General features: G+C 44.7%; 1 protein-coding gene across 1 annotated transcript in view; it reads right to left on the bottom strand.

The window, feature by feature from the left end:
* Nucleotides 1-13852, bottom strand: part of KALRN (kalirin, RhoGEF kinase) — a 583131-nt gene that overhangs the window by 18506 nt on the left and 550773 nt on the right. Inside the window, exons 49-50 of the mRNA XM_012639639.1 lie at nucleotides 12977-13100; nucleotides 11771-11830 (exon numbers count right to left, since the gene is read on the bottom strand). Of these exons, the coding sequence (XP_012495093.1) occupies nucleotides 11771-11830; nucleotides 12977-13100 (184 nt within the window). The remainder of the gene's footprint in view (nucleotides 1-11770; nucleotides 11831-12976; nucleotides 13101-13852) is intronic.

Here is a 13852-nt window from a genome sequence, read left to right as displayed (position 1 = left end):
AAAAAAAAAAAACATTGACTGAGCTCATCCTCTGCCTTAAGACTTGTGTATGTTTTGTTGGCACAGAAATACTAAGACATAGATAGGTCCTACCCTCAGGATTTAAAGAAGATTATCTGAATTTTGGGTGGTTTGTTTTCTTTCTTACCTGGGCTTTCCAAATATTCATCAGTCAGCATGTTTCACTTTTGTAATAATTTTTTTTTAAAGGAATAGAAGGCATAGTCAGACCTGTTAGACCATAAGTTATCCAAGGACAGGAACTATTTGTTATTCACCTTTGTATCTCAGAGTACTGGCCCACAGTCTGCCACTTAATGGGTATTTAATACATGTTGGTGAATGAATATGTGACCTTTGACCTCATTTCAGTTCTCCCAAGAATTTAGGACTGCTTCATAAATAAAATCTCAATATAGGACCAAGAGATCTATAAAATAATTAGTTCTGGGTATACGACTAATAATATTCCACTAGAGCCTGTTTGCAAACACAGATGGAATGCAAACTTTTGGGGAACTGATTTTAAAATAATATAAGCCTTAGCCTCGGAGAGAGGAGGTTCTTAGTAACATGCTGTGCAGAAGAGTGTCCAGACACACTCTCTTGCCTTGGACAACATTCTTAGGCAACTCCAGCCTCAGTTTTATCTGTAAATTGGGGATAATGATGCCCAGCTAGAAGAGCTGTTTGACGTAGGGCTCAATTTATTGGATGAAGACTCACTGAGCTGACCCTATGTGGTGGTGACCGGGCAGGGAGCGAGGCAGACATGCTCACTCCCTCAGTGGGCCAGCAGGCTAGTGGGGAAGGCAGAATTCAGTGACGCTCGTATGTGATGCGGTGCCTGACAAATGTTAATGGCCAGCCTCTAATAAACGTGGAGCACTATACTCTCCCCTCCCACCCCGACTCAGTCAGGACACTAGGGTAGAAACAGCTGGAGCATGCTGCCAACTTTGTTCAGTGGCCTGTGTTTCCCATCATGATGGGATCCACAAGGGAGCAAGGCACTGAGTCTACACCAGGAGTCTCACAGAAGAGACTAATGACAAAATGGAAGAGACGAGTCGCAGGCTCATATGTTAATAGAACTTTAACTTCTTGCCACGTAAACAGAAGGTGGTAAAAAAAAAAAAAAAAAGAACTTTAAGTAGGTCTTCATAAACCAGCACTGTGGAAGTACTTTTATAAGAAAACACCCCAAACTGCTACTTAGAGAACTTCTGGCCTTATTCTTTTCCCTCATCACATAACCCCAACTGTGTTAAGTATATTATTAAACACATGCACTGTTGAAAAAGCAAATATTCCGAATTTGGGTGTAGACTTCAGCAGGGACGTTGGAGAGAAAGGTTGCCAATAAGGCTTAAGTGCTGCTTCTCCATCTGGAAGGGACTTGTGGAAGTCATCAGTTTTCATTTCTCTGCCTCTTGGCTGGCCCAGGTAGGAGAGCCCAACTCGGCACAAGGTGTTGCTGATAACGGTAAGAGTCACTGATCTGTGCAGTATTACACAGTTGGCATAAACTACTCAGGAACTCCTTCATTTGCTCCTCCAAAACCCTGGAGGAAGTGCAGAGCAGTGTTGTTTATCTCCATTTCCTCGATGAGACAGGGAAGTGAAGCGTTAAGATCGTACAGTGACAGAGGACTGGCTCTGAAAGCTCTTGAATTTTAGTCCAGTGCTCTTCCCGTCACAGCATTCAGTGCAGCGGAGGGTCTCTGGCCGAGCCAAAGGCCCACCCGCTTAGCTCTGCTCCAACCCATCTCTACCCATTCTCCTCTTGAAAATGCTCCATCAAGGACCAGGAGCCTGGGCACAATCCACACTAATAGTTTTTTCTAACTTTGACTCTGGATTAGGTCCACAGAAGATTCCTCCCTCATTTTTCCTGCTTCTACTTTGATGCAAATCAGAGTATGGAATGGAAGAGGATCACGACACCCTACTCACACAGTAGTCCAATTACCTATGTATTTGTCTGTGGCTCCCTGTGTACTACAGGAGGACAAGGACCATGTTGTTTTGTTCACTGTTATTGTCTTCAAGCTTAGCACATACCTGGCACGTAAATGCTCCATTGATATTTGTCAAGTCAATGAAAATTTAAAGTGTGGGATGCTAATTTGGGGGAGGAGGGCTGAGAAAATGTCTCGCCATAAACCTGGAATATTTTCCCATTTACACTGATTGGGAATGTGACTGCTCAGGAATCTAATTGGTCAGTCAATGTCTGAGAAAAATGTATAATCGTTAATTGTTAGATATAGATCTCTATATGTCCATGTATCGAGCACATTGTTTATGGGTTTTCTAGTCCAAATGTCTGAGATTTAGCTAATAGTGATCTTCCTCCTCTGCACTCTGCTAGAGGCGAGTAGCTCTATGGCTGTGACCATGAGCTGCTGTGTATCTTAACATCTGACCTGCAACGTATTTGCCCTACCAGACTTGTGAACCCTCTGGAGATAGTAACACTTCCCATGTTTTATGTACCCTCGGTCATGTGTTTAACATAGCATCTTACACATGGCAGAAGATCAAGTATTTATTGAATCCAATTAGTAGACTAGAATTTAGATCCCCTGTCTACCTCGTCTAGCGATCACTGTTGGTGCGTGCAGGGACCTGCAGTATCGGCCTGGAGCCAGAGGGGTTAATTATAGGCTGCACATGTTTCCTGAAACGGAATGTTTCCCTTCCCTAGAAACAGGTTGGGAGTCAATGTGGAGTGGGACATGGGAAGGAGGAGAGCGGTGGAATCTGAAACAGAAGGGGCAGTGGAGGAAGGATGCCACTGTTCACATGAAATGCACATGTTCTGTCTCTGGGAGACGACACTAGCGAATGCTGGGCCAATTCCAAGCGGACCAGGCTGGTACAGACAGTGTGGGAAAGAACTGCTTAGGGATCTGGTTTTATTTGAACACCAGAGGGCGGCAGGCCGTAGTGCTTCCTCTCAGACGGGAAGCAAGAACCGCCACAACGTGGTCCATCAGCAACTTGGTTTCTTCTGGAGAGAAATCCAACCGTTCTCTTGATTTTTCTTCAAAACGGGAGGGCAGTGAAGGAAGAGGAAAGAGTTACAGGTAAGATTGCCTAGGACTGAGTAACATGAGCTGACCTTTGAGAAAATCTCGGGTCTATTTTTCTTGCCAGTCAATGCCCAACATTGCCTCTAAGACTTAAGAGTGAGGGTGAAATTCTGTCTAGAAAATCAGTTAGTTGTCAATTGACTCCAGAAGAAAAATACTCCTACCCCATTTTTTCCCAAATTCCTCATCACCAGTCACGAAACATAGTTCAGAACTACATATTGAGAATCCTGAAGGAATAAAAATGGTCAGAAGAAACTCAAACCAAATGTCCTAAACTCAACTCTGAGCCACCTTGAGTGAACCCAAATTTCTATATTCCACTCCTTCTTTCTGTTCCCTTCATGCTTGTTTCATGTGAATCTGTGTTCAGAGCAGGAAGAAAGGGGATTTTAGATGAGGAGATGTGGCAATAAAATGAAGAGATATGAGAAAAATAATTTCTAAGAATTTAGGTATGATTTTTGGTTTGGAGGTTAAAAGCATTTATGTTTTCAATCTGGCCTAACCAGATATGATTTTCTAAATTTTTAAAAAATATTGCTACCTCTACTCATTTCTAAAGGAACATAAAACAAGCTGTAATAAAAATATATAAATGCAACACAATCCCAAACAGCAATAGAATTATCTCTTTCAACCCGTTCGTTATTTCTCAATTATTATTCAGTACTAAGTCTTTTTTTAACTATGATTTTTTTTCTTTGACCCAATTGTAATGGAAATATGTTTTAAAATTTCCAAATGTATGAGAGTTCTAAAAATTATCTTTTTGTTGATTTCTAATGGAATTGCATTGTGGTTGGGTCTGTATCATATTAGTTCCTTGGTTTTTGTTGGGATTTGTTTTATAAGTGGTACATGGTTAATTTTAATAAAAAGTTCCATGTGTTTTTGAGAAAAATGTATAATCGCTAATTGTCAGGTATAGATCTCTATATATGTCCATGTGTCAAGCACATTGTTTATGGGTTTTTCTAGTCCAAATCCTTCTCCCTTACCCCTCAGTATTTTGGTTAGAGAACATTTAGTGTCCTCAAAAATTAAAAGGGTGAAAGTATGACTTTTAACTCAATAATGAAAAAATCTATCTCACAAGATAGTTGATGGAAAAGGCCCAAAAGGGGGGTTCACTGCTGTGTATGCATTGGTCTCCAGGTGCTCTCAGCAGCCTAGAGCTCAGTTAGGAAGAAACTGGGGTGGTTTCTTCTGCGGATGGTGCAGCGGTGGTGTTACAGCTTCTTTTTTATAAATCACATTTCCGACTGGCCATTAAGACCTTGACTTTGGATAGAGTTCTTATGGATGAGTGTTGTGGGGTGCCATCCCTTAATGATTTGGCCTCAATTGTACCTCAACCCTCCAAACTTGTTTTACTGGGTGAAACAACCTCCCAGTGTTTTTGGAGCCACAACGGGTTAAATTTGCTCAGAGGATGTGAGAGAGTGGAAGGCTGACTTTGGGTTCCTTTGGAGTCCCCACGTGGGAATGCCCATGGCCTGACGCCCTTCCGTGGCCTCCTGTGCTAACTCAGCTGCTTTCATTTCTGTCTCTCCCCTGCTCCCCTCAGCCTTTCACTAGCTCTCATCTCTCTCCTCTGTCAGATTCTTAGGTATTTTTTAACTTCCAGCAGGCCCGCCTGACCCCACCACTGTTTACCTTGGTGCTAGTTACTTTCCTAAAGCACAGATCATACTGATTCTGCTTAAAAACCTGTTGTTCCTCACCTTCCTAGCAAGTCCCTCCTGGCCTTTGCAGTCTGGTCTCAACCCATCTGCCGGGCTCATCTCCCACAACTCTCCCCACATCCCTACCCCCAGGTACCCAGACTGTGCACCTTCTCAAAATGTGTTGGGAGCCTCCACGCCTTAGGCCTTTGTCCATGCTCTTTCCCCATCTCTAAGACTGTTTATGTCTATTAGTCCATCCAACACATACACTGCCATCGTGTGAATCAATGACTATACTCAGGCTTCCAGGGAGACAGGCTGCCTAAGAATATACAACCTTGAGAGAGTTGCCTCACTGTGCTCCAGTTTTCTTATCTGTAAAATGGGAATAATGATAATAATAGTGATGTCATGATGCTGTTGGGAGCTCAGCACAGAGCCAGTTACATAAGAAAGACTGCTAAGTAGTAGCTACTATTGTTGTGAGCTCAGTGCCTAAGTGGGTGCATAAATATCCACTGAATGAATGAATGGCTCTAGGCAGAATTAATCAGTCCCTCTCCATGGCTCTATTAGAGCAAGTTTTAAATCTGCTGTGCAGCAGGGGAATTTAATCGTGCCTGCCTCCTTCCACTGCACGGTTAAGCATGGGAACCAATCTGACATAATTTGTTGGCCCTCCATAATACTGCAATGCCTTGTGTTAATCAAATTGTGCTAAATTGAACTGACTAGGGGACTCACACTGGGTGAGCCTGAGGTGAACCTTGACAGCATGGGGGTGGAGGAGAGGGATGGTGGCCTTTGCTTCTCCAACAGCAGGCTCTTAGAGCCAGTTCTCCCGGGTCAGTGGCACCTTGCAATCTCATTAGTGTACAACACAAACAAAATGGGTTAGGCCTCCAGATCTGGGTGAGGGAGCCCCAGGGCACGCATGACTGAGGGTGTGCTGAGTGCCTGTGTTGGCCTGAGAAGCCAATTCAAACGTTTCCAACCCATGCAATTGGACTTCCTTTCTTGGCTGCTGTGGCCGGGCTCCTGAGTCACTGGGAAACAACATGGGTGAGTCAAGTCATTATCCCAACAGTCAAGGGATTACAAAGTTGTTGAGGAAGAAATTCTCCTCCTATAAGCAGATATGCAACAAGGGAGGGCCTGAGCCTTAGCAAGCAGACTTCCTCCGTATCACACACCAAGTTTGGCCTCTCAGAGCACCAAGACTGTATGACCTTGACTTCTCCGAACCTGTTTCCTCTTGGAGGGTAAGAAACCCCACCCTACTTAGTTCACAGGGTGGTTGTGAGGAACAAAAAGCATAATAGATGTGAATATGCAGTGCAAGATCTTCTCATAATTCTCCCAGGAGAGGGAAGTGCCACCTAAGCTCAGCTCCCTTCTCTCAGTGGCAGAATGTAAATCAGTCGCACGGGGAGTCAGAACAAAGCTAGGCAGGAGGAGAGAGTCTCCAAGCCAAACCCATCAGATATATTACAAAGAAAATATTTTGTAAAAATAAAATGAGAGGAATGTGATGCTTCACTTTTGTTTCCTCCAAAGGGTTCTTTTCATAAAAAATTTTTTTATAAAATGCAGAAACAAGAATCAGTGGAAACATACTGGCGATGCCAGGAGGTTGATCACCTGATCGGAGGTGTCAAAGTTCCCTTCAATTTGTATACCCAGGTTACTGTGAAGCTCTGATCTGGGATCGGGAGGCCAGAGCAGCTGAGGTGGGACAGCAGGCAGGCTCTTTGGATTTGAAGACGTGGGAGCTGGGCTGGTGAATTGTGGGTGTGGGACAAAAAAGAAGGCCCAGCTCTGGCCACTGAAACCCTTCCCAGAGCCAGGAGTAAAAGACACTCCAGCTGAGTTCCCGGAGGAAATCTGCCCAGGCCATTCCTGCCATACCACCTGAAAAGCGAGTTTTCAGACAAGGCACAGAATCTTCCACGTCCTCTTCTGTCAGGGTCTCATCGTTTTCTGAGTCAGAAGTGCTGGAGGGCATAGTCCCTTGATCGTACACCTTAGATCTGCACAGTGCTCAAAGGGATGCATGTTACCATATAAACACCTGTATGCTTGGGGCTGGCAACTTTCCAGAAACCCACATCTCAGAAAGGCTCACTGGCCCAAGGGCACGCAGCCAATGGTATCTGGACTAGCATCCAGGTTTTCTGACTCCTGTTCCAGTGTTCCTTCCATGTGATACTGCCTTTGTGTGATTTTTGCTTAAATCATACTTCAGCCTTGGAAAGCCAAGATGGGCGGAAATGATACTCCTCTTTATTGAGCTGGAAAACTGAATAACACATTTATACAGAAAAATTGGCACTAGAAGATAGGTCTTCTCATCTGTTAGGATCTGCATTTTAGATTAAAACCAAAGCAGAGATGGGGGCCCCAAGCTGCCTCAGCACGCTGGGGAACTGCCTCAGGGCACTTTCTAGTTTTTGAACAGAAAAGTACAACTTCCTGTGCCTCAGTTTCCTCTGTTAGGAGTGAAGGAGCTGGAGGGGTGGAGGGGAATACGGAGTTGTTTAGTCGGCACACTAAAGAGTTTCTGTTTGGGATGATGAAAAATTTCTGGAAATGGATAGTGGCAAAGGCTGCACAACACTGTGAAAGTACTTAATGCCACTGAATCACGTACTTAAAAATGGTTAAAGTGGTAAATTTTACGTTACGTATATTTTACTACAATAAAAAAATAAATGAAAGGGATGAGGTTAACTAAAGGTTTCCAAGGTTCTGTTGACTCTGAAAGTCTGTAATTCTTACTCTAATTGGAAATTTCCTCCAAAATTAGCTTGACCTTTCCAAGTGCCTTCTCTCCATCATCTTTCAGAGCTCTGTCCTGCAAGATCCCAACCCTGTTCCCAACTTCCTGAGCTAAGTATCTGGCAGCTGGTGTGTGACTGGGGGTGACGTCTGCACTTAGTCTGTGTCGTGGATGAAGCGGGAGCATGTTGAATGGCTGGAGCAGAGATGAAGTCTTTTTGGAATTATGACAACTTCTTACTCTGATGGATTGATCTTCTCTGCCACAAGAGTGGTATTGAGGTTTTTTTTTTTTTTTTTTAGTTAACCTGCACATAATTAACTAATTGGGCTTAATGAAAAGCTGGGCTGAGAATATTTTATCTTTGAAGACAAAGGCCCGAGTCTGAGAAGTTGGTTCAGGTCTTTCAATCCCATTGTGTGAAGTAGAGAGGTGGCAATGCTGGGGATGGGGGCAGACGAAAAATGCAAGCATTGACAGCCCTCAGACAACTTTTTAGAGGTGGGAGCCTGCCTAACCTGGGTCCTGAGGAAAATCCAGGATAGCCCAGAAAGGATCCAGACTTCTTAGGGGTGGCCATTGGCTAAAAGCAGATGCTGATGCTCCAGCCTGGGATGTCGGTGCAGACGCTGGGGCAGGGGCAGGACTGAGGAAGCTGGCAGGTGGCTGTGTGATTCTCGGCCCAGTAAAAGGCAATCAGCAGTCTCCGCTGTACTGAGAAATTGATTATTAACTTGTTCCCAAGGTACCCTAGTGCTTGATTTTCAGCTTGATTTGGCTCTTCCTCCACGCAGAAACATTTCTTTCCCATATAACAGATCCCTCTTCACTCCCACCCCCAAAGTGAATCAGTACAAGGTAAAGTAAATAAGTAAGATGAACTATGGACAGACATTCGGGCATGTTAGAACAGTTCTCCAAGAGGTGCGGTCACAGATCGGCAGGAGGCTAAGCCGTGAGGGGATGGCATCGACCTACAGCCAACCCTGCAGTGCCCGGCGGCATGGCTCGCATTGCTGGGAGTGGGCAGTGGGGGGTGTACTTGAGAATATGCACAAGCAGGGGACGGAAGAGGATGTAAACATCAGAGCAAACTGCCTCCCTTTACATAATTGGGTGTTCTTGGAAAACCTTGTAAATCAGATTCCTAGGATTCACGTTGCTTTGTTTTCCTCTTAATTAGCTTTCAAAGATGTGCCTGTGTATCTCCCAAAACTCTGTGGCGGAACATGTGCCAGCCCTGAGCGTAGCAAGCAGCCAGTGTGTAAGTAAAGACCCCAGGAAACTGCCCCTGAGAGGAACTTTCCAGTCCACCAACTGAGAAAAAGTAATATCATTCCTGTGGAGGCAGGAGGCAAGCGCCCACACACAGCTAGCACTGGGATCAACATGCTGGCCTCAGGTCAAGGGCAGTCAGTCAGCAGGGCAGGATTTGGCATTTGGAGACCTAGCACAGAGCAGACACACAGGGCACACAGTGCCAGGAACAGAGGGTGTCAGCACAGGCTTCAGATCATGAAGAGCACAGGACACGCTCTCAAAAGGACAACACCTATTGCAGCATCAAATTCAGAAGACAAGGGTGAGACTGGGGGCCAGGCTGGGTCCAGGAATGATGCTCAAAATGATCAGCTGTGTAGCAGGAGGCCTTTAAGAGGTGGCCGCCCACCTGTATTTCAAGTTGAGTCTTTAAGGTTAGCTCTCTTCGTTACTCAACTCCTGGCCATTTTCTTCTGAAATATACGTTGCAATAAGGTTCTACTTACACATCCCTTGAGAAAATTCTCAACTCATGTTGAACAGGTTGACTTTCTATATCTTATTTGTTATTTGTGTCTGAAAATACCAGCAGTGCCAAGATGCCTGCTTTCCCTCTGCACCTGCTCATACACTCAGAATTAATTTCAAGCTGGCAGTGCAGCTTGAATGCAGCTTCAGAGAGTCATGGAAGCTTGGAAGGGTCCATATGGCATATACGATGGCTGCATGTGCACCTACTATGGAAATCTTGGGCTAACCAGAATATTTGCAGCTTCCAGCCACATGCCCCTTGAGGGTTCCAGTTAATTGAAATTTCTACCTAAAGGAAACTTTGTGCCTCAACTACTGTATTTGAAAACTTTTTGGACATACATCAACACAATATTTGGCTTTCCTCTGTTCAGCATGAATATCCTAATGTCTTGGCTTATGCATCTCTTAGCACCTCCCAGGGACCCATCTCATTCAGCCCACGCAAAGGACTGAAAGCCTTTGATAAATAAGAACCTTTAAAATGTGTTCAATTCACAAAGCAGGGCTAAGAGATGTGTGTGCACGTGTGTGTGTGCGCGCACATGGTTTTTCTTATCTTAATGTAGAATGGCGCATCTGATCATACCAGTTAACTTTCTCAGTGTGCACTGCTGACCTGATCCCACATACATCTCTGCCTACTTCTTCCTTTCCAGAGTGGGAAAGTCACTCTTCTTCCCCAGTCCATGAGAGCTGGACAAGGTCCCAAACCACCTTCTGGAACACAGATACCTGGTTTTTCCCATCTCTGCCTGGCCTTCCTTTACTTGCAACTGACATTTATAATACATGCCAGCAACACTTTGGTCTGGAGATACTGGTGCCACCTGGCATCTACAAGCTGACAGGTGTGGGCTCCACGGGAGCAGGTGCCTATCCTATGAAATGCAAGGAAAGTAGAGACCCAGATTCCCCCGGCTTCCTTGTTCTCTAAGACATTCAGGCTACAAATGCCACATCCACTTCCTTCCTCAGTGGGGCACTGTATTGACCCACGTCTGCAGATGTAGCTCTGTGGCAATACCCACACCCCCAGGGGACTGTTTCATCCTGGCAGAACTCCCATTTTCAACCACTTGCCTCAGCTCTATTCAATCCAGTTGGCTTCTTCCACAGCTGACTTACCCGTTCTCAGGCCTCATGGTCTCTTGTGGCTTTTGTGGTAGTTGTCCTAATATGGTGGTGGACTTCTTTGGAATTAGGTCAAATTAGAATAAAAGTCCATCTAATTAAGTGAAAGGCTTAGGACTATATAAAGAAAAAGATTTTTAAAAAAATTCCCTATTTTGTATTTAGAAGAAACCACTAAACTTTTATCTGAGGCTAGAGGCATAGATTTGGAGAAAAACATTACAATCTACTCTGAAGGATAAAGTGGCAAGGAAAGCCAGGAAAGCCAGTTCCATGTTTACTCTAATTGTCTTGGGTTTACAAATTTATGATGGCTGTCACTCAGCGGCAAACCACGTAAGAGTCATGTTTCTGTAACCCAACAGACTAGGAGTTGGGAGTGGAATGGATGTTCTTGCCGGTAGAGGCGTTGGTTCCACTACCACATCCCCATAAACCTGCAGGATGAGAAAGGTCCCCTGTGGTGTTTCGGTCTCACCAACTCTAGAGAGGCCCCTGCCACAGCTCCAGGAAGGAGGCTGTCCAGGGCTTCTTTCCTTCACACAGTGGGCACAGCCACTGCCCAGCGGCCCCAGGATTGGGCCGTGGTGTGCTCTGGACTTGCTCCACTCGTACCTCATTTGCTCTCAACCAGCTATGCACAGTGACCAGGTGGTGGGTCACCCACAAAACCATACTTAACCCATTGTCTTGCTGGAGCATTGAGGGAGGAATAGATCATAGTACAACATGAAGAGGAGAAAGGGGGAAAGAAAAAAGAGGAAGGAGGGGAAAACAAAACAGGGAGAAGCTAAACACCAAATGAATTCTTGTCACTTAGCTGGGACCCAACCACTATGCATAGTGCTGTTTTCCATGAAAAAGTGTGTTCTAAGTTTCAAATAATGAAACTGGATATTTTCTACATAAAGCCAAACCTGCCAAAGGAGAAAATATTAAGTAAGTATTCAAAAGAGCTACAAGTTTTTGTTTTTAAGAAGATATCTAGGTAGAGTTTGCTACCAAAATCAAGCTAAATTGTTTTTTTTTTTAATGTCAGATGGGTAATGTGCCAACATTGTAATAAAATTTGAAGAAGGCCCATCTCACACATGCACATGAAAACCCAACCATCATGCTTATGAACTATAAAAGGATCAGTTTTTGTTTTGTCTCTTTTTTAGTTGGGATGGGACACCCAGTGATGCCTCAACATCACAATTTATCCTTGAAGGGCTGGTCACTTTAGCAAGGTCACTGTTACAGAACACATGAAAAAAAGCAATCATTGTAGGAAATAGGACAATAGCTGCTTCTACCTCCATGCTAGTATTAGGGTCAAGATCATCACACTCTGACTCCTCGGAACTGTTCGTCTCCTTGATTGGCAGCATGAGGAAGGGGGAAGAAAGAGAACACAGTTAGAACACAAGTAGCTTTTGCTAGCGAGAGAGAGAGAGAGAGAGAGAACTTCAGAGAAGCATGGGTGATGGGAAATTGGGCAGAGAAAAAACCAGGTGCTTTTGAGGTGGGGGTGCGAATCACCAAGGGCAGCAGCATGCTCTTTTCGGGGGGAGGAGGCTGGGGCTGTGTACAACTGCTTATCTCACAGGAAACAGCAATGGAAGCAACCAATGAAGCGTGAGAGCTGTAGAATTTAAACTGTTGTCTTCTGTGAGGCTGGACTTCCTAGATGAGAGTGAAGGAGAGCATACAATTTCTTTTCCCCAAGAAGGACATTAGAAAGGATTTTAATTGTTCTTTGCTCAGGAAGGACAACAAAGTGACAGGTAATCGCATTATAACACAATTAAATAATTTGTGTCTAATTTCCATCATTCAGAGGCAGATCTTTTCAGAAGGCCCAATTTGAAGAAAGCAGATGATACCGATTCAAGATGGGGGAAAAAGGGGTCTGCCAAGCTTAGAATTAGTGAGTTCAACGCAGTAGATAGATTGTTACAAAGAAATAACACAGACTTCACCAATGTGTCTCCCCACCGTGCCTGTGCATAGGGGGAGGCCAATTAAATGGCCTAGAATTGATGTCGTCTGAACTCTGGGGAAAAGAAATGAAACTTTACTAAGGACACAGTGGCCCTTAAATTCCAAACCTCAGCCTTCACAGGGTTGGGGGTTTGGAAGGTATCCCTAATCCCTTTAACCTGCATGTATTCTCAAACCTAGGATACTAAATGGGCAGCTTTGAGATATTTAATATGAATCGAGCATCTTGCATTTCTAAGAGAATAATGCTGCAGATAATTTTGCTATAAAACATCTGCATAGTATAAAGAGAAAGGTATAAAAGAAAAAAAAAGAGGTACTTACTTGAATCGAAGTTGCCAGGAGAAATAAAAAATAAAAAATAAATTGATCTTGCATGCAAAATCCTGCTAAACTACTTCCCCTCATGTTCCCGTACTGGGGGAAAAAAATCCCCTTCCACCCAAATTGCCTTGTGAGAATGCTGCAGGGTGGGGGTGGATGGGGGGAGGGACACAGCTCCAGAATACCTTACTCACTTTAACAGAGACTTTGTTGCCCAGAATATCCTTGGGTTTACGAGACCCTGTGGCTTCATTTTTACCCGTGCTCTCCACTTCCGCCCGCTTTCTCATGCGTAGAGTATGCCATGAACATGACTTCCTGTTGTACCAAAAAACGCACCAATCAAAATGGCAGGTCAGGGCAGAGTGAGGTGGTGCGCGGGCTCACCACCCTTGGGCGAGCCAGCAGGTGAGGTGCTCCATCGAGCCCAGGCTTCAGAGGCCCTGAACCTGCACGCCAGCTCCTGGTGGCCGGCAGCTGACCGCACCTCCAACTGGAAGTGAGCGAGGATGAACTCTGACCCCTCCTGGTACACGTGCAAAGTTGACTGCAGCATTTGAAGAAAATAGGAGTGCTAGGTTACCAAACTCTACCAAGGAAGGGTTTACACCACAATGATGATGCCTTATAGGACTGAGGGATCCCCTTTGGGAAGGGCATGGCGGGTGGGGGAGGAATGGGGGCTGAGAATAGGAAAGACAAGGGAAGTACATTCTATAGTGCATACACTACTGGCACTTTCCCAGGACCAGACAGAAAGACCCAAAGGATGATTTTGAGGTTTCCATCTCATTATTTGTTTTTGGGCACAGCCACTCCCAAATTTCATGGAAGAGATAGGATTTTCCAGGGCATTCAACTTAATAAACAGTTGGGTATCACTCATTTATCTGGCTATTTTAGGGCAAAGTGTTTCTCAGTCTATGTTCTCCACATCACTGCTTGTGAACAGGGCTCTGTCAATCACTAAGAGGTCCTAGAGTTTCCCTGTGTGTGCTTCCAGGGAGGGGAGAGTAGCAATGACCTTTCATTTATCCTGACTTCTTTCTTCCCACAAGGGGTTTGGGAGC

The sequence above is a fragment of the Propithecus coquereli genome, unplaced genomic scaffold, assembly GCF_000956105.1.
Source record: "Propithecus coquereli isolate 6110/MARCELLA unplaced genomic scaffold, Pcoq_1.0 Scaffold10, whole genome shotgun sequence".
NCBI lineage: Eukaryota > Metazoa > Chordata > Mammalia > Primates > Indriidae > Propithecus > Propithecus coquereli.
The sequence above is the reverse complement of the archived record's forward strand: the minus strand, read 5'-3'. Positions and strand labels throughout refer to the sequence as shown.